The sequence below is a fragment of the Eleutherodactylus coqui genome, chromosome 3, assembly GCF_035609145.1.
Source record: "Eleutherodactylus coqui strain aEleCoq1 chromosome 3, aEleCoq1.hap1, whole genome shotgun sequence".
Taxonomy (NCBI): Eukaryota; Metazoa; Chordata; class Amphibia; order Anura; family Eleutherodactylidae; genus Eleutherodactylus; species Eleutherodactylus coqui.
The window spans coordinates 238,217,672-238,243,612 of NC_089839.1; the positions used below are offsets into that span (position 1 = coordinate 238,217,672).

The 25,941-nt window shown below is 45.4% G+C and overlaps 1 protein-coding gene across 3 annotated transcripts in view; it reads left to right on the top strand.

The window, feature by feature from the left end:
- LOC136621574 (complement factor H-like) overlaps positions 1 to 25,941 on the top strand; it is a 1,208,893-nt gene that overhangs the window by 838,490 nt on the left and 344,462 nt on the right. For 2 of the 3 annotated variants that reach the window (XM_066597135.1, XM_066597136.1), the window contains exons 3-5: positions 4,845 to 5,018; positions 11,415 to 11,594; positions 22,437 to 22,622. The exons of the other annotated variant lie outside the window; for it this stretch is intronic. In XM_066597135.1, coding sequence (XP_066453232.1) covers positions 4,845 to 5,018; positions 11,415 to 11,594; positions 22,437 to 22,622 — 540 coding nt within the window. The remainder of the gene's footprint in view (positions 1 to 4,844; positions 5,019 to 11,414; positions 11,595 to 22,436; positions 22,623 to 25,941) is intronic. 3 annotated transcript variants of the gene reach the window in all.

Below are 25,941 nucleotides of genomic sequence, written 5' to 3' on the forward strand. Positions count from 1 at the left end.
CCTTCAAAAGTATGATGGCGGCGGCGGCCCCGCGCTACTCAGTTCCCAGTCGCCACTACTTTTCCCGATGTGCCATCCCAGCCCTGCACGACCACATCCCGCAACATTGTACGCGCCCTCACCAACGCGGTTACTGCCAAGGTCCACTTAACAACGGACACGTGGACAAGCACAGGCGGGCAGGGCCACTACATCTCCCTGACGGCACATTGGGTGAATTTAGTGGAGGCTGGGACAGAGTCAGAGCCTGGGACCGCTCACGTCCTACCCACCCCCAGAATTGCGGGCCCCAGCTCGGTGGTGGTATCTTCGGCGGTGTATGCTTCCGCCACTAAAGCTCCCTCCTCCTCCGCAACCTCTGTCTCTCAATCTAGATATGTCAGCAGCAGCAGGACGTCGCCAGCAGTCGGTGTCGCACGGCGTGGCAGCACAGCGGTGGGCAAGCGTCAGCAGGCCGTGCTGAAACTACTCAGCTTAGGAGATAAGAGGCACAAGGCCCACGAACTGCTGCGGGGTCTAACAGAGCAGACCGACCGTTGGCTTGCGCCGCTGAGCCTCCAACCGGGCATGGTCGTGTGTGACAATGGGCGTAACCTGGTGGCGGCTCTGCAGCTCGGCAGCCTCACGCACGTGCCATGCCTGGCCCACGTCTTTAATTTGGTGGTTCAGTGCTTTCTGAAAAGCTACCCACACTTGTCAGACCTGCTCGTAAAGGTGCGCCGGCTCTGCGCACATTTCCGCAAGTCCCACATGGACGCTGCCACGCTGCGCACCCTGCAACATCGGTTTAATCTGCCAGTGCACCGACTGCTGTGCGACGTGCACACATGGTGGAACTCTTCGCTCCACATGTTGGCCAGGCTCTATGAGCAGCGTAGAGCTATAGTGGAATACCAACTCCAACATGGGCGGCGCAGTGGGAGTCAGCCTCCTCAATTATTTTCAGAAGAGTGGGCCTGGTTGGCAGACATCTGCCAGGTCCTTGGAAAGTTTGAGGAGTCTACCCAGGTGGTGAGCGGCGATGCTGCAATCATTAGCGTCACCATTCCTCTGCTATGCCTCTTGAGAAGTTCCCTGCAAAGCATAAAGGCAGATGCTTTGCGCTCGGAAACGGAGGCGGGGGAAGACCGTATGTCGCTGGATAGTCAGAGCACCCTCATGTCTATATCTCAGCGCGTTGAGGAGGAGGAGGAGGAGCATGAGAAGGATGAGGAGGAGGGGGAAGAGACAGCTTGGCCCACTGCTGACGGTACCCATGCTGCTTGCCTGTCATCCTTTCAGCGTGTATGGCCTGAGGAGAAGGAGGAGGAGGATCCTGAAAGTGATCTTCCTAGTGAAGACAGCCATGTGTTGCGTACAGGTACCCTGGCACACATGGCTGACTTCATGTTAGGATGTCTTTCTCGTGACCCTCGCGTTGCACTTATTCTGGCCACTACGGATTACTGGGTGTACACACTGCTCGACCCACGGTATAAGGAGAACCTTTCCACTCTCATTCCCGAAGAGGAAAGGGGTTTGAGAGTGTTGCTATACCACAGGACCCTGGCGGACAAGCTGATGGTAAAATTCCCATCCGACACCGCTGGTGGCAGAAGGCGCAGTTCCGAGGGCCAGGTAGCAGGGGAGGTGCAAAGATCGAGCAGCATGTACAGGAAGTGCAACACTCTTTAAGGCCCTGGACAGCTTTATGGCTCCCCAGCAAGACTGTGTCACCGCTCCCCAGTCAAGGCTGAGTCGGCGGGAGCACTGTAAAAGGATGGTGAGGGAGTACGTAGCCGATCGCACGACCGTCCTCCGTGACGCCTCTGCCACCTACAACTACTGGGTGTCAAAGCTGGAAACGTTGGCTGAACTCGCGCTGTATGCCCTGGAGGTGCTTGCTTGTCCTGCGGCTAGCGTCTTGTCAGAGAGGGTGTTTAGTGCGGCTGGGGGAATCATCACAGATAAGCGTACACACCTGTCAACCGACTGTGCCGACAGGCTTACACTCATCAAGATGAACAAAGCCTGGATTTCCCCAGACTTCTCTTCTCCACCAGCGGACAGCAGCGATACCTAAGCAATACGTAGGCTGCACCCGCGGATGGAAGCATCGTTCTCTATCACGATCCAAAACGGGGACATTTCTGCTTCATCAATCTGTGTATAATATTCCTCCTCCTGCTCCTCCTCCTGAAACCTCACGTAATCACGCCGAACGGGCAATTTTTCTTAGGGCCACAAGGCTCACTCATATAATTTTTCTAAACAATTTTTATACGTTTCAATGCTCTTAAAAGCGTTGAAACTTTAACTTGAACCAATTTTTCGTTAAACTGGGCTGCCTCCAGGCCTAGTTGCTACTTAAGCCACATTAACCAAAGCGATTAATGGGTTTCACCTGCCATCTTGGTTGGGCATGGCCAATTTTTTCTGAGGTACATTAGTACTGTTGGTACACCAATTTTTTTGGGCCCTCACCTACAGTGTAATCATAGTAATTTCTATGTTCTTCGCCTGCACTCATGGTACAGAAAGGTGTGTGGGGTTGGCCTACACTTTAGCTATATAAATGTAACTGGGGCCTTGTCTATACTGCAGCTACTGAAATGTGAAAGAGACTGTTATCTCCCTAAACTGCTGCAATTGGAATGTTAATGGGGCCTGTTTTGAGTGCTACTATTACTGAAATGGAGCGCAGTCTTAGTTCCCCCTATACTGCTGCTAGTGATATGTTAGTGGGGCCTGTCCCTAATGCTACCACTGAAATGTTAATAATTCTGGGCTCTGCCTATACCGCTGCTAATGGTATGTCACTGGGGTGTGGAAACAGAGGCTTCACAAAGACATGATGGCGGCGAGGCCATTTCCCACCAACGCTGTTACTGTTAAGGTGCATATAACCACGGACACGTGTAGAGGACACATAGTGCCTCCAAAACATCCCCCTCCTCCTCCAACAATGAAAACATTCTTGGCAAATACCTTTGCATTGGTCCGTCTGGTGGCAGTCCAAGAATTTCACCTTTAACGACACAACAAGAGAGCACCACCACCATCCCCCCGCCACGGCCCACTTAATCCTGGCCACATTCTGAAAACCAACTACATAAAACCGTGCTACCAGGTCCGCAGTCACCACCACATTACCACCAATGAGGTTACTGTTAAGGTACATATTACCAGTCTGACTGGGGCATGCAGTGTGGGCCGAAGCCCACCTGTATTGTATCTGACGTTAGCTCTGCTGAGTAGGGCACTGCAATGGATATATTTATGTACCGCCGGTGGGTTCCAGGGAGCCACCCATGCTGTGGGTCCACACGGAGTTGTAACTGCATCTGTCCACTTGTAAAGAACCCCAGTCTGACTGGGGCATGCAGTGTGGGCCGAAGCCCACCTGCATTAACCACGACATTACCTCAGCTGTCATGGGCAATGCAATGGGATTTATTTATGTACCACCGGTGGGTTCCAAGGAGCCACCCATGCTGTAGGTGCACACGGAGTTTAACCTACATCTGTCCACTTGTAAAGAACCCCAGTCTGACTGGGGCATGCAGTGTGGGCCGAAGCCCACCTGCATTAACCACGACATTAAGCTCAGCTGTGATGGGCAATGCAATGGGATATTTTTATGTACCACCGGTGGGTTCCAGGGAGCCACCCATGCTGTAGGTGCACACGGAGTTTAACCCACATCTGTCCACGTGTAAAGAACCCCAGTCTGACTGGGGCATGCAGTGTGGGCCGAAGCCCTCCTGCATTAAGCACGACATTACCTCAGCTGTGATGGGCAATGCAATGGGATATTTTTATGTACCGCCGGTGGGTTCCAGTGAGCCACCCATGCTGTGGGTGCACACGGAATTCTCAATGCGGAGTTGGACCTGGCTGTGACTATTTATAAAAAACCGCGGTCTGACTGGGGCATGCAGACACCTTGACAGAATGAATAGTGTGTGGCACATAGGTTCCCCATTGCTATGCCCACGTGTGCAGCTCCAGATGGAGGTGGCACAGGATTGGATTTCTCATTGCTTCTGTACAGCATTGTGGTCTATCGGCTCGCCCCTTTTATGGGGAGGGGGTCGCTGCCTAGCCATGCCAACCCTCTGCAGTGTGTGCCTGCTTTTCCTCTGGCAGACGCACTTATAAATAGACATGAGTGTGGTGTGGCATGAGTGCAGCTGAAGGCTGCGCGGGGACACTTTGGTGTGCGCTGTGGACACTGGGTCGTGCAGGGGGGGGGGGGGGGCGGTTGGGCAGCATGTAACCCAGGAGAAGTGGAAGCGGAGTGTCATGCAGGCAGTGATTGTGCTTTGTTGGAGGTAGTGTGGTGCTTAGCTAAGGTATGCCATGCTAATGAGGGCTTTTCAGAAGTAAAAGTTGTTGGGGGGGGGCCCACTCTTGCCGCTATTGTGGCTTAATAGTGGGACCTGGGAACTTGAGATGCAGCCCAACATGTAGCCCCTCGCCTGCCCTATCCGTTGCTGTGTCGTTCTTATCACTTTCTTGAATTGCCCAGATTTTCACACATGAAAACCTTAGCGAGCATCGGCGAAATACAAAAATGCTCCGGTCGCCCATTGACTTCAATGGGGTTCGTTACTCGAAACGAACCCTCGAGCATCGCGATAATTTCGTCCCGAGTAACGAGCACCCGAGCATTTTGGTGCTCGCTCATCTCTAATAGAAACAGAATAAAAATAGTGATATTCCATATGAGGAATGTATTTCTGCAGTTTTCGTTTTTTCTTTGTTTTATGTGTAGTAAATAAACATCTCAGTAGTTGAATACTAATCATTTGTTTTGCTGCATAAAAAACAATATAGTCTCTAATTATTGTACTTTCTTGTAGCAATTAGTTGCAAACTCCCACAAGTAGATAACGGAAGAGTGAATGGTCTGAAAAAACCTGTCTACAAAAATCATGATGTAATACAAATTACTTGTAATGAAGGACTTAACACTATTAAAAATGGAGAAGCTACTTGCACTAAAGATGGCTGGATTCCTCAACCTACATGTATCGGTTCGTATAAGCTTTGCTTCTGATTTATAAAATATATAATAATGTGTTTGCATGTAATATGCCATGAACTGAATACTGTGACTTGTATTAAAACAATCTCCATTTTGTTTATATTATATTTGTTACACTGTAAGGCCGCCTGCTGACGGCCGGGTCGGATCCCGCTGCGAGAATTCTCCCGACCCGAGCCCCTGCAGGGAGAGACATTTCTGTGCTGGCCTCTGTGAGACCCCCACAGAAATATAGCATGCCACCATTTGTTTTACGCGTATGTTTTCACCCGGAAAAATCGCGACCGTCTTGATAGGATTGCGTTTTGCAGAATTTCCGCCTGTGTGCAGGGGGACTAAGTATGTTATTAAGCTCTTTGGCCCAATGCCCACAGATGGAAATTCCACGGCTAAATTCTGTGCGGAATTTCCGTCGTTGCATGCTGCCATAGGATTGCATTAGTTTATGCAATCCTATGCTGACAACCGCGTTTGACCGCGTGAAAACCCGCACAGTATTAAAATTGCGGCCTGTCCTATTTCTTTGCGAGCCTCTGTGAGGCCCACATAGAAACGTCACTGCTGACGCGCCCGCTCTGCTCTGCGCATGCCTGGCTGTGAACCAGCCAGCACATCGTAGAGCGGAGAGAGAAGACGCCCGACAGGTAAGCGGGAGGTCAATGCCGGGACATGGGTCGCATCCAGCTGCGAGTATCCAACCCGGCTGTGGGCAGGAGGTCTTAGCATCTATATAATATAAAGAAAACCTGCAATTTTGAGCATAGTGCCTGATCTACAGCCAGCATGGTATAGGAGCTGAACAGACTGATGTATAGCTTTGTGGAAGAAGAATCATTATTGCTAGCAGTGTCAGACTGGGGTACCAAGGGCTCCCCAGTAGAACTGACTCTGGAGGCCCACTTTCTAGTCACATTCAAATATTTGCTGTTTATTTTTAGGCCTTGTGCGCACAACATTATGCCATACTGCATTCTGCACTGTACTTGTGATTCTGAGTGAGTTTTTCCTTAAAGGGATTTTTCATGTCTTTAACTGATGGGGGGCTGCCACATCCCCTTCATTGTTTATGCAGGTAGTCTGAACAGGCAGCTGTGTTTGGTACTGTAGCTTAGTTCCATTCAAGTAAATGGTAATGAGATGCAGTACCAAGCACACCCACAATCAAGTACATGGCAGGGCCTAATAAACAATGAAAATGGCTCATTATCTCCCTCCTGGACTCCCTTGAGTAAAGAATTAACATAGGAAACCTCTTAGAAGAATATTTCAAAAATAATTTAGACGGACGCGTTGATACACCCATGGTATGGGAGGCTCATAAAGCCTACGTGAGAGGCCTCTTAATAGCTCTCGGCTCGAGAGTCAAAAAGCAGAACCAGAAAAAAATAGACAAAATACTCTCCCAAATAGCAAATCTAGAACGAGTTGCCAAACTCTCACAGAAGAAAAATAACCTAGAAGAGCTAGCCTCCCTAAGACACCAACTGCGTGGTATCCTAACAGACAAGTTCAACAAAAACATATGCATGTCAAACAAACCTACTATGCCCATGGTAACCGGGGCAGTAAGCTTATGACAGCACTGCTAAAGAAAGCTAAGGTCAGGAATGCGATCCTCTCTATAAAGACACACAGGGGGACGGCGGTCTCCTCCACTGATGAAATCGCGAAGGAATTTCAATCCTACTACTCAAAATTATATAACCTGAAGGAGAACGGCAGCCCCCTATCCCGACAGAGTACTATCGAAAAAATAGATGCGCTCCTGAAATCCCTTGACTTGTCAGAACTAGAAGAAGCAGAGGCGTCGGGCCTACTAACCCCGGTTACAGAAAGGGAGATAGAAGAGGTCTTAAATTCCTTCCCACATGGTAAAAGCCCAGGGCCGGATGGCCTTTCGCTAGCCTACTACAAAGCCTTTAAGGAGCAACTAATTCCCAGATTAACAGAACTGTTTAACGCTCTCTTGAGCGGGGCAGAGCTGCCCAAACAAGCGCAAGAGGCGTACATAACTCTTATCCTAAAAGAAGGAAAAGATCCGGAACAGTGCAGCAGCTATAGGCCTATTTCTCTTATTAACCAAGATATAAAAGTATGGGCTAAACTCTTGGCCAGGAGAATGGGAGAACTTATACCTGCACTAATAGACCCCGAACAAGCTGGATTTGTTAGAGGCAGAGAGGGTAGGGAAAACAGCGTAAGATTACTCCATGCCGCAAAGTATGCCCAAACTCGCAAAATCCCAATGGCCTTTGTTAGTAGCGACGCGGAGAAAGCGTTTGATAGGGTGAGCTGGATCTTCATGGAAAGGGTACTCCACAGATTTAATTTCCCCACCTCCCTGATTACAGCCATATTTTCTCTCTACACAAAACCCCACGCGAGACTAAAAATAAATGAAGCACTCTCGCCGCCGTTCGACATCCGCAACGGAACACGACAGGGCTGCCCTCTTTCCCCCATGCTTTTCATTCTCACCATGGAGCCTCTCCTCCAATGGGTAAGGCAGGACCCGGATATTAGAGGTCTGAGCGTACACTCACATACATTGTCGTCGGCCGCATTTGCAGACTATATAATGTTTGTAATCACTAAACCAGAGAAAAGTCTCCCCAGACTCATTGCACTCTTGGAGGACTTTGGCTCTCTCTCAAATTTCAAGGTAAACTTCACCAAATCCACAATCCTCAATATTTCAATCCCAAAAACACAAAGTGCGCCGTTGAGATCCAGCTCACCCTTCACATGGTCGGAGACAGCGATAGACTACTTGGGAGTAAAGATTACTAAAAAAACCGAGGACTTATACCTGCATAATTTCCAACCCTTGATCCCCCAAGTCTCTCCTGCGCTCATACGATCTCCCATTCCTGTCGTGGTTCGGGAGGAAAAATATCCTAAAGTCATACATACTCTCTATAATAATTTACAGAATGCATATGATTCCTATTCACCTCCCACTCTCCTTCTTCAAATCCTTAAGAACTCTCTTCACGAGCTATGTATGGAAACAGAAAAGACCCAGGCTCGCATATAGCTTGATGACGAGAAGGAAGTCAGGGGGGGGGGGTGGACTTGCCAAGCGTCCAGGACTACTACCATGCTACTCAGCTTAGCTACTGGATGGAGCTGACACATCCACCCAGAGACCTTCTATTACAGAAGTTGGCGATGGCCTCACACGGCGACACTTTGCTGGAGGACCTATGGCTCCCAGTTAAAAACCAGTACAGAGCGAAAAGCTTTAACCCCTTACTCAGAGGCCCCTGCGAGATCTGGGACAGACTTAAAAAATTGCTAGCCCCAGACCCCTCCCCACTGACACCAATATGTGGATTAAGCAGATTAGCAGGGACCCACCACGACCCAGGATCTTCCAGTATATGGAAACAGCTTGAGAATAGCACGATAGAGGACGTTCAAAATCAAGCCCACAATCCCCCAGAAGCCATCTTAACCACACTGGCACCCAACAACTCGCTCTCCTTCCTACAGGCGGCACACGTCAAAGAAATCATGAAGGAATTTCTGTCCACATATAAGTCAACTAGACCTAAAACAAGTTTTGAAAATAGTCTGGGAGCACCTACGCCCAACGCCAGGAAAATATCCACCATAAGAAAAAATTTTATAGCACCCCCCATATTTACCAAACCTAATTTCCTAACCTCTTGGGAAAAGGAGCTGGGTATCTCCCTGTCGACGGCGGACACTAAATTAATTCTCGATATGGCCTACGGACTGTCCCCTTGTGTACTCATGCAAGAAAGCCACTTTAAATTATTAGTCAGGTGGTATAAAACCCCCCAATGGCTATATAATTACAAATTAGCTCCGCATAACAGATGCTGGAGATGCGATGCCGAAGTAGGAACCTTTCTTCACATCTGGTGGGAGTGTTCAGGTATTACTGCGTTTTGGAAGGAAGTGGAAAAGGACCTAAAGGTCCTCTCCCCGGCACTAACAATCACACCAGACATGTTTTTTTTGTGGAAACCATCCACACAATTCCATCCGCGCAAAAATAAATTAATAGCCCATTTATTAGACGCTGCAAAAGCATTAATACCACTATACTGGCTACAACAAACCCCACCATCCCCAAAACAGTGGAGAGAAAAAGCCGATATGATCTGCAGCCTGGAAGAGCTTACAAGCTGGAAGAGGGGCACCCATGAGGACTTTATTCTGACCTGGTTTCCCTGGAGCGACATGAGAAGAAACATCAGGGAGCAGCACCAGTTGAGCCCTGACGAAACATGAGGGAGCTAGGAGCGAGCCCCATGCTCCACTGTCCTCCCATCACCTACCAGCTGGCAGAGGAGGAAGCAGCTCTCAGACGACTGGAGATGGTAGGAGATGGATGGGCCTCGGGCGTTGAACGTGGATGCAGCATCAATTCCAAAAGACAGGTGCTGAGGCAGGGGAGGTAGGAGAGAGTGGGACCCGCATGGAGCCTACATCCAGCCCCCCCCCTAAACCCCCCCCATCCCCTCCTTCCCTTCCCACCCCACCCGCTCACCTTCCAAACCTCCCCTCTTTTAATTTTAATTTAATTTAATAACTTGCCTTTCTTTTATCCCATTTCTATTTTTCACCTAACTGCTATTTTACCATGTTTACCAATTATTTTGCACATTAGTTTATGCATTGTTGTGTTTCACTGAGAAATGGTCTTTGACAGCCCCCACCCTCCGACACGCCAATAGTTATAGGTAAATCCAAAGCAGAGGGAACCCCCTGGTACTTCCATCCCCTTAGCATCAACTGGGCAGGGGGGACTCCTAATCCCAATTGCATATCGAACCCCTTGACTGGGAGCACATGGAAAAGTTGGAGACAGGACTGTTGGCGTGCGGAGGATCGGGTCATAACCCACGAGACACGTAGTTCATACTGTTGAAAATGTTAAAAATCCTTACGTATTATATTATGCTGATTGAAGTGTTAAAGATTTTAAAAATGTCAATAAAAAACTGATTTACAAAAAAAAAAAAAAAAAAAGAAAATGGCTCATTATGTTAGAGAGTAGAATTTATTAGTATTTTGGGGGTAATGGGGGAGATGGAAAAAAATGGTAAATCTGGCACAATTATTTTTTCTTCTCAATGTTGTTTTAGGCCTCGTTCAGTTAAGTGCTGTTTTCACGCTGCTAAGCAGCGAGAAAACAGCGCTGCTATAGTCCTGAAAAGATCGCGTGAACGGGTGACTTCATGCTTCATGAAGTTGCCTGTTCAAACGATCCGAGGCACATGCTGCACGCTTTCAAGGCTTCTATAGGAGCCTATGGAAATCACAGGAGCAGACATGCGAGTTTGTACTTGCATATCCTATCTTTGCTGGACACGCTTATTCAGCGTGTCTAACAATCATCCATGTGAACACTTCTATAGGAACCTGCAGCGCTAAGAACACGCTCGTCTGAACGAGCCCTCATGGTGAGTTCCACAGCAAAAATAAATGGGTTCACATGCACATAGGTCAAATATTAATTAAGTTTACTCAAAGGGTTAAAAGTAGTTATACATACAGGATATCAAAAGACATCCAAGATATCAAGAAAGATTTTATCGAAAGGGAAACAAACAGGACATACAAATATTGCATCAGCAAGATTTTGAAAAGTAAAACAATATTATACTCAGCATCCATGGTACATATCAAATCAATCTGAGGTGAGGTCGGGTGAATGTTCTTCAGCACCAGAGATTTAGACTTCACCAATACCATTCCATGGTTTACTCCCCCCTCCCCCTCCTGCCATTGTCTGCAGTAAACCTATAAACATTAGATTATGCTATATGATATTTCTAAAGGCCCTTCTAAACACAATGAAAATCGCTCAAAAATCGCTCACAGCCATCTTTTGAGCGATTCTCGTTCTATCTAAATGCAGGGGCATCATGCAGTTTTTGTGCACAGGTCGCTAATCCCTGAATTCTAGCTTGCTGTTATCAGTGGAGCAGGCTGTTATCAGCCGACTGCACTGATAACCTTCTCTGTGCCTGTGTCCTGTTGTGAATTAACAGCGGGGCACGGGCTGTAAGTGAAGAGAATACAACAGCTGTTTGCATATACAAAGCAGCTGCATTGTTCTATTAGCAGCCACTGCTGTGTCTCACTCTGAGAGAGAGAGAGAGACAGACATGAACCAAGAAAAAAAAAAAAAAGCTCGGGATCCTGCGTTCCACATACAAAAATGCTCGAGTCACCCATTGTAGTCAATGGGGTTCGTTACTCGAGTAGAGCTCTCGAATTTTACGAAAAGCTTGACTCAAATAACGCGGACCCGATCATCTATCAGTGTAAATGGGGCTTAAGCAGTTATCCAATAATCAATCTCTCTCTCTCTCTAATTAATGTTTTGTTTTTATCTAAAATGTAGAAATTGTCTGCAATTCTTATCAAAATGTGGAAAAAGGGAAACTAGTTTCAACGAAAGCTCAATACAAATATGGAGATGAAATTGACGTGGAATGTGATAGGGGATATGTTCTTCAGACAGAGCCAAATAAACGTCGTACATGCACAACAAATGGCTGGAGTCCACCTATTCGCTGTGTTGGTAAGTACAGTTGTTCTTTAACTGTAAATATTTTTGTTTTAATCACTGGATATTTTGGGCCATAAAGTGGGTTGTCCAGGGTTGGAAAAACATGTCTGCTTTCTTCTAAAAACACAACCACATCTATGCACAGGTTGTGTGTGGTACTGCAACTCCGATCCATTCACTTAAATCAATCTGAGTTCTAATACCAGATACAACACATGGACAGGTGGGCTGCTATTTTTTGGAAATGAGCAACCAAAGAAAAAAAAAGAAATACAACTACAAGTGAAAAAGAAATGCTACAACTGTATATGTCACTTTTAATAATTCTCTATTAACTCCTAGATAACATTTGGAAGTGACAGTTTTACTGAGAAAACATTTTGTGAAAAAATGCCACCCAGGCCTTCCTCACACAGGCATTTTTTTTCAGTGTTTACCGCTGTGTTTTGAGCATTGCACTAAATGCTGTATAGCGCTGCCATTCATTACAATGGGGCTTCTCAGACAAGTGTTAAAACACAGCAATTTTAATGCTGCGATTTTAAAGTGATGTCTGTTCTGGTTGTGAATATGAATGACTGTGATTAGTGCATTGAGTGCTGGCTATGATTGGTTCTCGAGCGCCGACCCAGCCACTCAAAGCAATCTCTTTTTGGAGGCAGGGTGTTCAATCCCTGTTACCAGCAATAAATGCTGACAACTGCACAGGAAGCCTGCAAGAAAGCCGGAGAGCACTGTGAGGAATCCTGACAGCTCCTGCTAGATGAGTATTGCTTCTTTTTTTCCGGTTCCTGGCAGCGTTTTCAGCTGTGCTGGAAACACAGCCAAAATGTTGTCAGAAATGCATGACAATGCAACTGAAACCACAGTAAATGCGACATTGAAAAACGAAGTATTTCTGCAAACGTCTGTGTGAGGGAAGCCTAAAAATTTGGTATTTCAAAAAATAAATAAACACAGTGTGAAAGCAGATTGACAGAGACTTGACACATGAAAAGTTTCTGTTGATGGCTACATAAATACGCACCAAAGTTCATACATAGTGGATTTTTTCCATGCATGGATTTTGAAATCCACATCATGGGAAAAAAATATTAACCTGTCAATTCTTGACATGGAAACCACATTGGGCAGCTACAAATGGATTTTGCCCCATTCACTGGGGCTAAATATGAGTTTAAAGCTGTGGCCTGAGAGTTCTGTTGTGGATTAAAGTGTCAGATTCACGTCAGAAAAATCTGGCATGGATCTTACACTTCAAAGGTGATATGGAGAAGGCCTAAAGACCCATTTACACGCAACGATTAGTGCTAAAAATTTGCTCAAAAGCCATCGTTTGAGCGATAATTGTTGTGTGCAAATGCTCCCATCTTTCACTCTTAGGCTGAATGATGATTTTTAGGTGAGCATAAAATCAATTTTTCAGCCGGAGAGAAGTTTACACAGACCACATGCTGTGCTTGCTGTCCAAGGTGCTGTATTCTCCAAGGGAGTGCTGATTACATTGTATTCAGCTTGCAGCCTCATGGCAGAACAAAGGAGCTGAATGCAGAGAACAGACCACTTGCTGTTCTCTGCATACAGGTCCCAGAGGCTCATTTACATGCAAATGAAGGTAATAAGCTGCTAATGGACATTAGTGTCCATTAGCAGTTTATACAAAACAATCTTTTGAACAATTATCTTTGTGTGTAAATGGGCCTTAACACAGAGACTGGTTATGGTGATTAAAAATGAATTCTTATTCTGGAATTTAAAGGTGGAATTAAAAAAAGAGGTGAACTATTACTAGTTAAAATACATCTTGTGAAAATATATTTTGTCAACACTGTACATAGTGACACAGTACGCAAGGTTGAAAAAAGACATGTCTATCCAGTTCATCCTATTATCCTGCAATATTGATCCAGAGCTAGGCAAAAAGCCCATGAGATGGAAGCCAATTTTTCTTCAATTTAGGTTAAAATCCTTCATGACTCCAGATCTGGCAATCACAATAAATCCCTGGAGTGAGTACACCATCACCACATCCTCAGGTAGAGTGCTCCATAGTCTTACTACTCTTACCGTAAAGAACCCCCTTCTATGTTGGTGTAGAAACCTTCTTTCCTCTAGATGTAAAGGATGCCCCCTTGTCACAGTTCTTGATATAAAAAGATGATGGGAGAGATCTCTGTATTGAACCCTGATATAATTATACATAGTTATGAGGTCACCCCTGAGTTGTCTTTTTTTCTAAACTAAATAGCCTCAATTTTGATAGCTTCTCTGAGTATTGTAGTTTGCCCATTCCATTTATTAATTTATTTGCCAGTTTATAAAGCCGCTCAAGCTCTGATATGTCCTTCTTGAGTACTGGTGCCCAAAACTGTAAAATATAATACAAAATTAATCTTGTTAATTGTATAGTGCCAACTTATTCAGCAGCGCTTTCAAGTAATTTTTATTAATTAACCTCTTCACCAAGCTGGGTACTCATTTTACTGACCTCGGAAAAATGGAAGGCTGAGTGAACCTTGAGCTGGCTACCTGAACCATTGAACCCACAACCTTCAGGACGTAAGCAAGAGCTTGACACACACCGGCAACAGCTCCGGTATGCGGCGCAGCTCATCTGAGCTGTCAACCCTCTTTAAAGCTAAATTCTAATAGCGGCATTTATATCCCCCGGCCAATTTCCGGGGGTCCTGTACAGCTCCTGGGATGAGAGTGCGTGTGTCATTGCAGCCGAGGATGTTTTGAAAGGCCCAGGGCTGTCATTGCAGAATGCCTATCAAGCATAGCTTGATAGAATGCCTGCCCGATCATAGTATGATGTAATGCTATAGCATTACATCATACTACAGGAGCGATCAAAGCATTGCAAGTTGTTGTTCCCTCTGGGGACTAAGATTGAAGTTTTACTAATTATTAAAAAAAAAAGTTTGGTACCATAGTAATCGTACTGACCCATAGGATAAAGTTATCATGTCATTATTGTTTGTGCGACGTACAAGACGCACTGAAAGATGGCAGAATTTCATTTTCTTTTTCATTGTACTCCACTTAGAATTTTTTACGTTTTTTAGTACATTATATGGTACATTAAATAGTACCATTGAGAAATACAACTCGTCCTGCAAAAAACAAGCCCTCAGACATCTATGCCAATGGATAAATAAAAAACAGTTACTGTTTTTTTTAAAGTGAGGGGAGGAAAAACTGAAAATGGAACAAAAACGAGGCCATGTCCTTAAGGGGTTTAACCACACTTGCTAAAGCCTCCAGATTATCCCAATCCATTTGCAACTGTTTATTGTCCTTTCTTGTGTTAACTCCTTTACATAGTTTTGTATAATCTGCAAGTATTGGGATTTACTGTACAATCCTGTTAATAAATATATTAAAGAGAATAGTTAAAAAGAAGAGAGCCCTTTACTGACCCCTGTGGTACCCCATTTGTAACAGTTACCTAATCAGAGTATGTACCATTAATATGCTGTTAGGTTCAATGAACGTGGATCCACCAAGCCACAACCTGGTTTGGCTTTAGGCCAAACACTGAGGTGGCATCTGAGGTACTCTGATCTTTAATTCCACCAGTCAGAATGTGGGTTTTGCTGTTGAATTCCAGGGCTGTTATTTAGAAAGCAGTCGCAGCACTCAGGCGGCTTATGCTTTTTAAGACTTGGGCTTGGGCTCACCTAAGGGCTTGAATAGAAGCATTGTCAGTCTGGGTTGGGGCAGGCAGCATGCTTCAGCATGAGGTACAATGGCAGAGGTTGGGTCATGAGGAACAGGTTTACTATGGATAATTGGGCCATGGATCAGAGCAGGCAGACGCAGAATCATGGTCAGTAACACATGGTCAGGAGCGGAGACAGGGGCATGGTGTCATGACTTGAACCCAGGAGCTCCTGTTCTCCAGGTGGTGGCTCTATATAGTATATTAAATAGTACCATCAAAAAATACAACTTGTTCTGCAAGAAACAAACCCTTAGACATATATGCCAATGGATAAATAAAAAAAGAGTTACAATTTTTTTTAAAAATGAGCTATTCAAGCACTGGATAACTTCTGGATAACTCCTCTGCTGAATCCTGTCCTTGCTCCCTGCCCCTGTTCCTGTTTGCGTGATTGGGTCCACCCTGTTCTTTGATTATACTGACTATTTAGGCCTGGCGTTGTACCTCCTTCCCTTGCTAGATTATTGTGCTCTCAGCCCTTAGTCAAGCTCAGCTACCAACTGGTCCTCTCACTACAATTGATGCTTCTGTGTACCAACCTGTGTACCGATACTGGCTGTATCATGTGGTACAAATTAGGTTATAAATGTGAGTGTCTGAGAGCAGGAACTAGAGATCCATCTTGTCTACCTGAGTGGGCTAACACTGAGCTGCATGGAAGCACCTTTAGCTTTCATGTATGTGAAGATGGAGGAAGAAGAGTGACATCCCGTAGCGTCTGGAAAGTGAATGTGAGAGGAGTGAGTCCCAGCAACAGAGAGAGAGAGATAGAGAGCGTGCTTCCCCAGTTCCTACAACAGGCACCTGTTCACACCACAGGCTTTTCCTGTGTGGCCGTCCGTCATTAGGATCACCGCACAAAGGTACTTTATTGGCTAAGCCTTTCTGAATAAGTGTTCTTGCCAGAGTGTATGTGGCGTGGTCCCAACCCCCTTTCCTCCTCCAGAGTGCTCCCAATCCAGGACCTACAGATAGCGTGGACTGTAGGGCCATATTTATCCTGTGTATCCTCCCTACCTCTGAGTTATAGCCTGTACCTAATTGAAGTGAATTGTACCTGCATTTCCTGCTTATACAAATTAATTGTTCAAGTAAAGTTATACTGGACCCTAACCGTTCCTAGGGACCCGAGGTACTGCACACAAGTTTCCGTGTTTATTACTCCACTGCATAGAATAACGGTGTGAGGGAACGGTGGCATCACGAGTGATATCTACTACAACTCTCCTCATCCACTTTATTGGCACTGCTTGCCAAAGGAGTGTCGAACCCGGGCTGCGAAACCTACTCTGGCCTTGGCTATGTTTCGTGCCTCAGGGACCCGAGTCTAGGGTTGCCACCTTTGTCCCGAAAAAAATACCGGCCATGGTAAAAAAAGGGTGACTGTCGGTTGCATAGTTTGGGGACGTGGCTTATCGCGGCGTCTACTCGCGAGAATACGCTGCTGACGCCTGCATATATTCTACACATATAAATATATACGAGATACCCAGGTTACCTCAGCATGGTCCATATCACTATATACAGGATATATACCTCCCCTTTATATAGTAATGCTGATGTAAGGTAGATATGCTCTGTATGTAATTATATGTACAGCTGGTATAACGTATACCACCTAAACATACAAGATTACATGCAGTACATGGTACATACCTCGTATCGCATGTACTGCTCCTTTGCTCTCCTCCTCGGGTCCCGACACTGTCACTTCAGCGCCGGCCGGACATCCATCCTCCTGACCCCCACACATACACAACACCTCTATATCCATTCCTATCCCCACACATCACAAACACACAGCTCAGCTACATCCAACTTGACCCCAGACATCACACACACAGCTCTGCTACATCATCCTGACCCCCACACACAGCTCCACTCACTCCATTCATCCATCCAGACCCCACAGGCATCCCAGACTACCAGTCCACCACACTCCCGTCCGACTCCCGGAAGTCTCCCCCCAGGCAGCCAGCAAGCGGCCCCCTCTCCCCCCCCCGTTATCAGACTCTCACCAATCCCCATACACCATCACGAGTCCTGTCCACTATCCACGGACCCGGTCCACACACACGACACAAGTAATCACCACCAGAGACCAGACTCACTCACCCGCAGTCCCGACTAGGAGTCCAGCACCACCTGTGGAGTCCCGAATCCGAGACTGAGTTTGTGTGCTCTCGCAGACACTCAGCAGGGGCATCTCATCAGCATAGACTGCTGAATGATGCTGCCCCAGCTCCCCTGAAGTCTACACAGGCCGGTATTTTGTCGCAGCCTGCCACAGACCCCGGGGCCCGACAAAAATACCGGCCTGTAATAGGGCCGGTAAAATAAAAATACCTGCACTGGCCTGGGCAGTAAAAATACCGGCCAGGCCGGTGATTTACCGGTCGGGTGGCAACCCTACCTGAGTCTGGTAAGTGCCACCATGATGAGACAACACTTATTCCTCCCAGTTCTTCATGTTAGCCAGGTGTCTAGGGTCATCCCTCTTGGGTGTTGCACAACCACCCTCTGCTTTCTATCATTGATATAAAGAAGCTGATCAGATTGGTTTTGACGGACGCGATCCCTCATAAACCCATGCTGATGTGGAATTGTTTGGCTATTTAGATACTTCTAAATAGCACTCTTCAAATATTTTACTCAAAATAGAAGTTAGACTTACCAGTTTTAGTGCTTCTTCAATACATTCACATTTTACTAGTTTAAATGTTTTCCCTTGGTTGTTTATTGCCACCTTTACATCTTTATTTAGCCACATTGGTTTTCTCCTATTCTTAACCCTTTTACTCCTGTAGGGTATGTAACAATCACAATGAGTACTTAAGATGCTTTAAAAAAATTGCCATTAATTTTTATTTATACTCTTCTTTTTGAAGACATTCTCCCAGTCAGTCAATAAGGGCATCACTAAGCTGATCAAACTTTGCCTTCCTGAATTTTGTACTTTTGTGGCGCCATGACAAAACACCATATTGAAAAATATATTATATTATAGGACTAGGGGCCCCCTGACCTGCACGTAATATACTATTGTTGTTGTTTGAAGCAGCTACAATTAAGGGCAATATGTCCAAAACGCATAAACTGTTATTTGGTATCTGCACATTTACTAGAGTTGTTATTTTAAAGGATTGAATAAAGTTTGGATTTTTTTTTCATGATTTGCACACTGGACATGTAACTTTGGTTGGCTGTGTTTACCATTATTAGAGTAGTGTACTGTGGTGCTCTGAGGCATTATGACCGTGCTGAGCAAGGAAAAGTCAATGTCTAGGGCCACTTGGAAAGGCTGTTCTTCTTGTCCTCGTGTCCCTGGGTAATTTCCAGTTCTTGGATTGAGCCTACTTGAACTCTAGGTTTGCAGGAAAGCTAGTTCACCTAGATCTTGTGATGTAACATATAGACCAAATGATTTATGACTACCTGCTTTCTGGCATGGTTCCCCCTAGGGGTTGAGTTTGCTTTGGTGTATTTCGGAGACAGAGGCCATATAAAACTACAAGGACAACCCTGAAAGGGGTTTTATATGAAAATCTTTCTCCCCCACTTGAGCGGGGTTCTTCCTTGGGAAGAAGGATGGGTCTCTATTAGAGATGAGCGAACACCAAAATGTTCGGGTGTTCGTTATTCGGAACGAACTTCCCGCGATGCTCGAGGGTTCGTTTCGAACAACGAACCCCATTGAAGTCAATGGGCGACCAGAGCATTTTTGTATTTCGCCGATGCTCGCTAAGGTTTTCATGTGTGAAAATCTGGGCAGTTCAAGAAAGTGATGGGAATGACACAGTGACGGATAGGGCAGGCGAGGGGCTACATGGTGGGCTGCATCTCAAGTTCACAGGTCCCACTATTAAGCCACAATAGCGGCAAGAGTGCCCCCCCCCCCCCACTGTCAGCATAAAGATCGTCCTCCTCTGGCACAGCTGTAACAGCTGTAGCAGAGAAGAACGATGTTTGCCCATTGAATTCAATGGAGCGGCAATACAGCATGTTCCACTGAATGCAATGGGCTGCCCGCGATCGCAGGATGAATGGTCGGAAAGGGGTTAAATATATAACCCCTTTCCTGCAATTCATCCAGAAATGTGTTACACTAAAAATATATACCGGCGTATAAGGCGACCGGGCGTATAAGACGACCCCCCAACTGTCACCTTATACGCCGGCAATACAGTGGAGCAAAGAATAAAAAGCATTACTTACGTTTTTAGATGATCTGCGGCGCTCCTGCAGGCTGTCACTCCCTCCTAATCCACGGCAGACAAGCTTTCTCTATGAAAGGCTTTAAATCCCTGCCTCCAGAAAGACACGTGCCTTCAGCCAATCACAGCCAATGACAATGATGTAATTGAATGGCTGTGATTGGCTGTGTTTCTGGAGGCGGGGATTTCAAGCCTTGAAATCCCCGCCTCCAGAAACACAGCCAATCACAGCCATTCAATGACATCATTGTCATTGGCTGTGATTGGCTGAAGGCACGTGTGCTTCTGGAGGCAGGGATTTAAAGTCTTTCGTGGAGAAAGCAATACTCTGCCGTGGACCAGGAGGGAGTGACAGCCTGCAGGAGCGCCGCAGATCATCTAAAAACGTAAGTAATGATTTTTATTCTTTGCTCCACTGTATTACCGGCGTATAAGGTGACAGTTGGGGGGTCGTCTTATACGCCCCGTCGCCTTATACGCCGGTATATATTTTTAGTGTAACACATTTCTGGATGAATTGCAGGAAAGGGGTTATATATTTAACCCCTTTCCGACCATTCATCCTGCGATCGCCGGCAGCCCATTGCATTCAGTGGAACATGCTGAATTGCCGCTCCATTGAATTCAATGGGCAAACATCGTTCTTCTCTGCTACAGCTGTTACAGCTGTGCCAGAGAAGAAGGATTTGTCTTCTATATGTTCTCAATGGGGTCAGCGCTGCTGCCGCTGGCCCCATTGAGCGCATATAGAATGCATCCATAGCGAACCGCGGGAGGGGCAGACTTTTATATCAGGCGGACACCTTATCTCCCCAGCCACTCACAGCAGGGGGGTGGTATAGGGCTTAAACGTTGCAGGGGGAAGTTGTAATGCCTTCCCTGTCTTTATATTGGCCAAAAAAAAGCGCTAACGTCTCAGGGAAGAAAGTTAAAGTAACCGGGACACCGCATGGTGTTCGTTACGGATAACGAACATACCGAACACCCTAATATTCGCACGAATATCAAGCTCGGAAGAACACGTTCGCTCATCTCTAGTCTCTATCCATTTATTGATTTACCATGGTCTCAGTGCGATGACAGTGCAGAATACGGAAGTAAATGGTTTTTATGGAGGAATAGAACTTTGTTTTTGCATCCACAGCTGCTGCCACTCATCTTTTTACTTCTGGATTGTTGTGGTGAGGTTTTCGTCGAAACCTATTTTGAGTGGCTTGCAGACTTACTGGAATTAGGATTCCCTCACCCTATTTGGATTATTGCCGGTTGTTGCTGTTGTACAAATTGGATATTACGACAGTGAGAATATGTTGCCTCTGCTCTTAATTGTGAAGATGTTTGAAAGGATTCAAAGAGCCATGGTTTTTACTAAACTCAGCCTAAAGGTGCATACAACCTGATTCAGATATGGCAAGTGATGAGTGAACAACCACAAGTTTTCCATGAGTTCCTTGTCATGCCCTTTTGACTCATGCCCAATGCACCTGCTGTATTTCAGCTCCGTACCAGCTCTTACTTCTGGCCTTTGTTGTAGAGTAAAAAAACACCTAAGAGGGATGTATCAAAACCCTGACTCGATGCACTAGTTCAAAGTTATTGGGGACTGAAGTACAGAATTTAAAAATCCAATAGACCTCGTGTTGCCTCAATTGTAAAATTGTATCGGAAGATTACAACTTACTCCATTGAAATACTTTCTGGACTATTCACTCTATCATCCAATGGACCATTGGGCCCTAGGAAGGGATTTATATCCTTAACCCCTTCCTCTCCATGTAAGTCAGACACTTGCTGTCTTCTTCCATAAATTACTGTGAACACAAAGAAATTTTTCTTCTCATTCCTGATCTTCACTTCACCCATTCTCCTCAGACTTTGAGGGCCTCTTTCTGCTCTCCATAACTGCAAATGTCCTGTGGGATGTGGGGATTTATATACAGAACGTACCAGGACTACAGGCGTTGGAGGGTCAGCCACTTTGTGAGGCTTCCCGCCTGCGCCAGGTAGGTCCCCCGTATTTACACCTTTTCACTTTCTCTGTTGGCTCTCTTTGGATACCTCTCACATGTGCTGTCCTATATATCTATAAAACCATCTGACTAAAAGACCTAAAAATACAGAAGCAACAAGCTTTGTGCCAGTTTCGAAACGTTTTGCCACAACCGTAATTTAAACAAACTTCTGGCATAAATTATATATGAATGTGACAATCCAGGGCTGCCACGCCCTCTTCCTACAAGCCATGTCCTTTTATGTTAAATTAATGCATAGGACAAAAAGGTTGTAAACGTTTAGCGCAAGCAAGCCTTGTGCAAATTTTGTGACTTTTTTAGACCAGAAACTGGTGTAGAATACTTTATGAATGTCCCCCTATGTACTTGGTCTTTCTGTTTGTTAAAAATTAACTTACATGTTTCTAAGTAGAGGACATTGCATTCTTTATTTCTGCACTAAATTAACTAAAACAATGACTATCTATGCAGGAATAAATTGCTTTGCTAAAGTTAGGTTGTTTTTTTTAATGCAATGCTTAGGTAACTTTCTTTTCATTTCTGGGAAAATCATCTGAAAATGTTTTTCCATTATATTTTACATTCCAAATGTAGGAAAAAGTATATTGATAATATGCAAACTAAATATTAAAATACATTTAGAGAAGAAGAAACTTTGGATTTCTAAAAGAATTATGTTTTTCCAGGGAAGGAAGCAAGGTCTTTTAATATAAGACACCTGAAATCATTATATGGCAGTGCAAGAAGCATGGATGTTAATTTAATCAATGATTGTTTTTGTCCTCTCAGTCATACCAACGATTCTCTCCAGCTACCTTGGGATCTTCTTAGGCTTAAGATCTTGTTAAACCTCTTTGCACATTGTACCTGAAGGTTCTGTTCTTACTTTTTGTTTCTGCAGGTAAAAGATGTGACAGACCTGACATAAAAAATGGATATCTTGACAGAAATCACCACTTTCCAAAAGACCCTGGACAATCCATGTATTATCGCTGTGAAGATAATTTTCTGACACCTAAGAAAGACTACTACTGGGTATATATCACCTGCACTGAAGCTGGATGGAGTCCTGAACCAAGATGTTTACGTAAGATACTTATAATCAGTTATAAAAAACGGTCCCATAATTGAAAATATCTTTGATTTTAATGTGTTTTAGGGCACATTCAAAGAATACAAATGATGCTTTGCACTTTTGATACCTTTTAATAGCTAAATACTTTGTGCCTGCTTAGGCTGCTTTTAGACATTACGGCTAGCTTGTTTGCTCTTGTGCAGGCAGATTCATTGTTGGCTTGTTCAATGAGAGTCGCTCAGTACAGTTCAGTCTTTCACATTAGCTAAGATTAAAGACTGAACGAGCGCTGTTTAAACGGAACAAGAAGTGAACGAGCCAACAATGATTTTTATGCCTGCATAAAATGAACAACAAATGAGAAGCGAACAATCCTCGTTCATCGTTGAGTCGTTGGCTCGAATTTAGATTGAACAATTTTTTGAACGATTATCGTTCTGTCTGGAAGCATCTTTCAGCTTGTTCAATAGCAATGGTACGATTAACTAATGAGGATTAACTAACTAAGTAACTAAGCTATGATTACCAAAGTTTACTATATGTTTAATTAGAAATGACGGGTGAAAAATAAGAACAGCCTGGGCAAGGATCTGATACGTATAGAAAAACACCAACAGGGTCTTTATGCCCTATTAAAGACCCAGCCTTGAACTGACACACCATTAAAACTCCCAATTTATTAAATCACATGTTAAAAAAAACACTAACTCACAGAAAAGAAGCCAAATATGCACCACCTGATAAACTGAAGGGGCAGCCTTAATCACCACATACCCTAGTGGCATGCAGAAAAACAGACTGCAACGTGGAGAAGCGAAATGTTCATGTGCCGACTAACGAGCAGCCATTCAATTCAACGTAAGATTAGGGGAGGGATGACTGCTGACAAACATAGTCTGCACATATGAATGGATAACAAGGATGCCTGCCATAGATAACTGCGCCTAACCATACAGGAGTAAAACCCCTACTGGCAAAGCAGTAGGTTGCCCTGTATCACCACAGTGCACCACACTGGCATGACATCCTGGGCTTCCCTAGCAACTTCCAATTTATTAAATCACATGTTAGAAAAAAAAATGGTCTAAAGAAAAAAAAGAAAGATAAAATGATATAATGTTATATATTCTTATATATTAATTCCCGCAAAACCACATGTTTACATCCCTGTTCTCGTCCCCCTGATGATTGAAATGAAAGCAATTGTGTCAATGACATGCAAGGATATATAATTGTGCTACATAACAATGTATTATATAATGATAATGAATAGGAAAGGAGTACCTCTGTTTCAAACCATCTGAGAGAGGAAAGGGTTAAAGACCAGCTTGATGTTTGGAATTTTAATTAGGCTTGCTACAAAGGGAAGTCATGCAGCATGGGGGTTATTGGTGATCAAAGCTCGTACTGAGCAGAAACGTGTACCGATTAGAGATGAGGGAGCACCAAAATGCTCGGGTGCTCGTTGCTCGAGTCGAACTTTCCGCGATGCTCGAGGGTTCGTTTTGAGTAACGAACCCCATTGAAGTCAATGGGCAACCCGAGCATTTTTGTATATCATCCATGCTCCGTTAAGGTTTTCATTGGTGAAAATCTGGAAAACCCAAGAAAGTGATGGAAACGACACAGAAACGGATAGTGCAGGCGAGGGGCAACATGCTGGGCTGCATTTCAGGTTCCCAGGTCCCACTATTAAGCCACAATAGCGGCAAGAGTGCCCCCCCCCCCCAACAATTTTTACTTCGGACAAACCCTCATTAGTAAGGCACACCTTAGCTAAGCACCACACTACCTCCAACTAAGCACAAGCACTGCCTGCGGGACACACCGCTGCCTCTTCTCCTGGGTTACCTGCTGCCCAACCCCCCCCCGCACGACCCAGCGTCCACAGCGCACACCAAAGTGTCCCTGCGCAGCCTTCAGTTGCCCTCATGCCACTCGCTGGCCTCATAGCCACACCACCCTCATGTCTATTTATAAGTGCGTCTGCCATGAGGAGGAACCGGAGGCACACACTGCAGAGGGTTGGCAGGGCCAGGCAGCAACCCTCTTTAAAAGGGGCGGGGCGATAGCCCACAATGCTGTACAGAAGCAATGAGAAATCCAATCCTGTGCCACCTCCGTCAGGAGCTGCAAACGTGGGCATAGCAATGGGGAATCCATGTGCCACACAGTATTCATTCTGTCAAGGTGTCGCATAGCTCAATCGACACTGCAAGGGGAAAGCCGTCTGCGCTCTGCCCCCTACCCAAATCTGTCAGTGTCTTTGTGCCAGACAGGTCAAACACCGTGATGGGAACTAAGTTTGCACCAACAGCATAGGTGGGTCCTAGGAAACCCAAGACATGAACAAAAAATTGATCTGAGCAGCCAAACATGGCAGACTTGCACCGCGCCCACGACATAGGCCTTGGCCCACAGCTTTAACAATCGTAGGCAGGAATCGGACTGTCACTGCACCCAGGACATAGGCCTCTGCACAAACCCTCAGCAATCGCGGGCCTACAGCGGACTCCAATGCTAGCGTAGCTGTGCACGTCTCATTAGCTCTGTATTGCTCCTGTAGTTTGTCCCAATGCAGTGCCCCGGATAGTAGAGCTAACGTCAGATTAAATACAGGTGGCGTTTGGCCCACACTGCATGCCCCAGTCAGACTGGGGTTCTTTATAAATTGACACAGGCAGGTACAACTCCGTGTGGACCGACAGCATGGGTGGGTCCCAGGAAGCCACCGGCGGTACATAAATATATCCCATTGCAGTGCCCTGGACAGCAGAGCTAATGTCAGATTAAATACAGGTGGGCTTTGGCCCACACTGCATGCCCTAGTCAGACTGGGTAATTTTTTTGGGGGCCATGTACGTGGAACACCGCGATGGGAACACTTAGTGCACCCATAGTATGCACCGACCCCTGTAATACTCCTGTAGCTAAGGTATACGCACACCCCACTAACAGTTATTTTGCAGAAGTCTAGGGAGACCCTATTAACACTTCTGTAGTTACAGTATAGACGGACCCGAGTAACATTTCAGTAGCTGCAGTATAGGCAGAGCACAGTATCAGTTACATTTCAGTAGTAACGGTATCGACAGAACCCTGTAACATTTCTGTAACAGCAGGATAGGCATAGCCCAGTATTATTGGGATTTCAGTAGTAACAGTATAGATAGATTGACAACACCTATGTGAAAAAGCTAGTATTTTCTAAGACAAGAGAGGGACATTTGATTGCAATGAAAAGGATACTCAAGGTACTGAAAGTCTGCACTCCTTCTCATCTCAAGCTGGAAAATGGAAAGGCTTCATTCCTATGGTTTCCGTTGTCCAT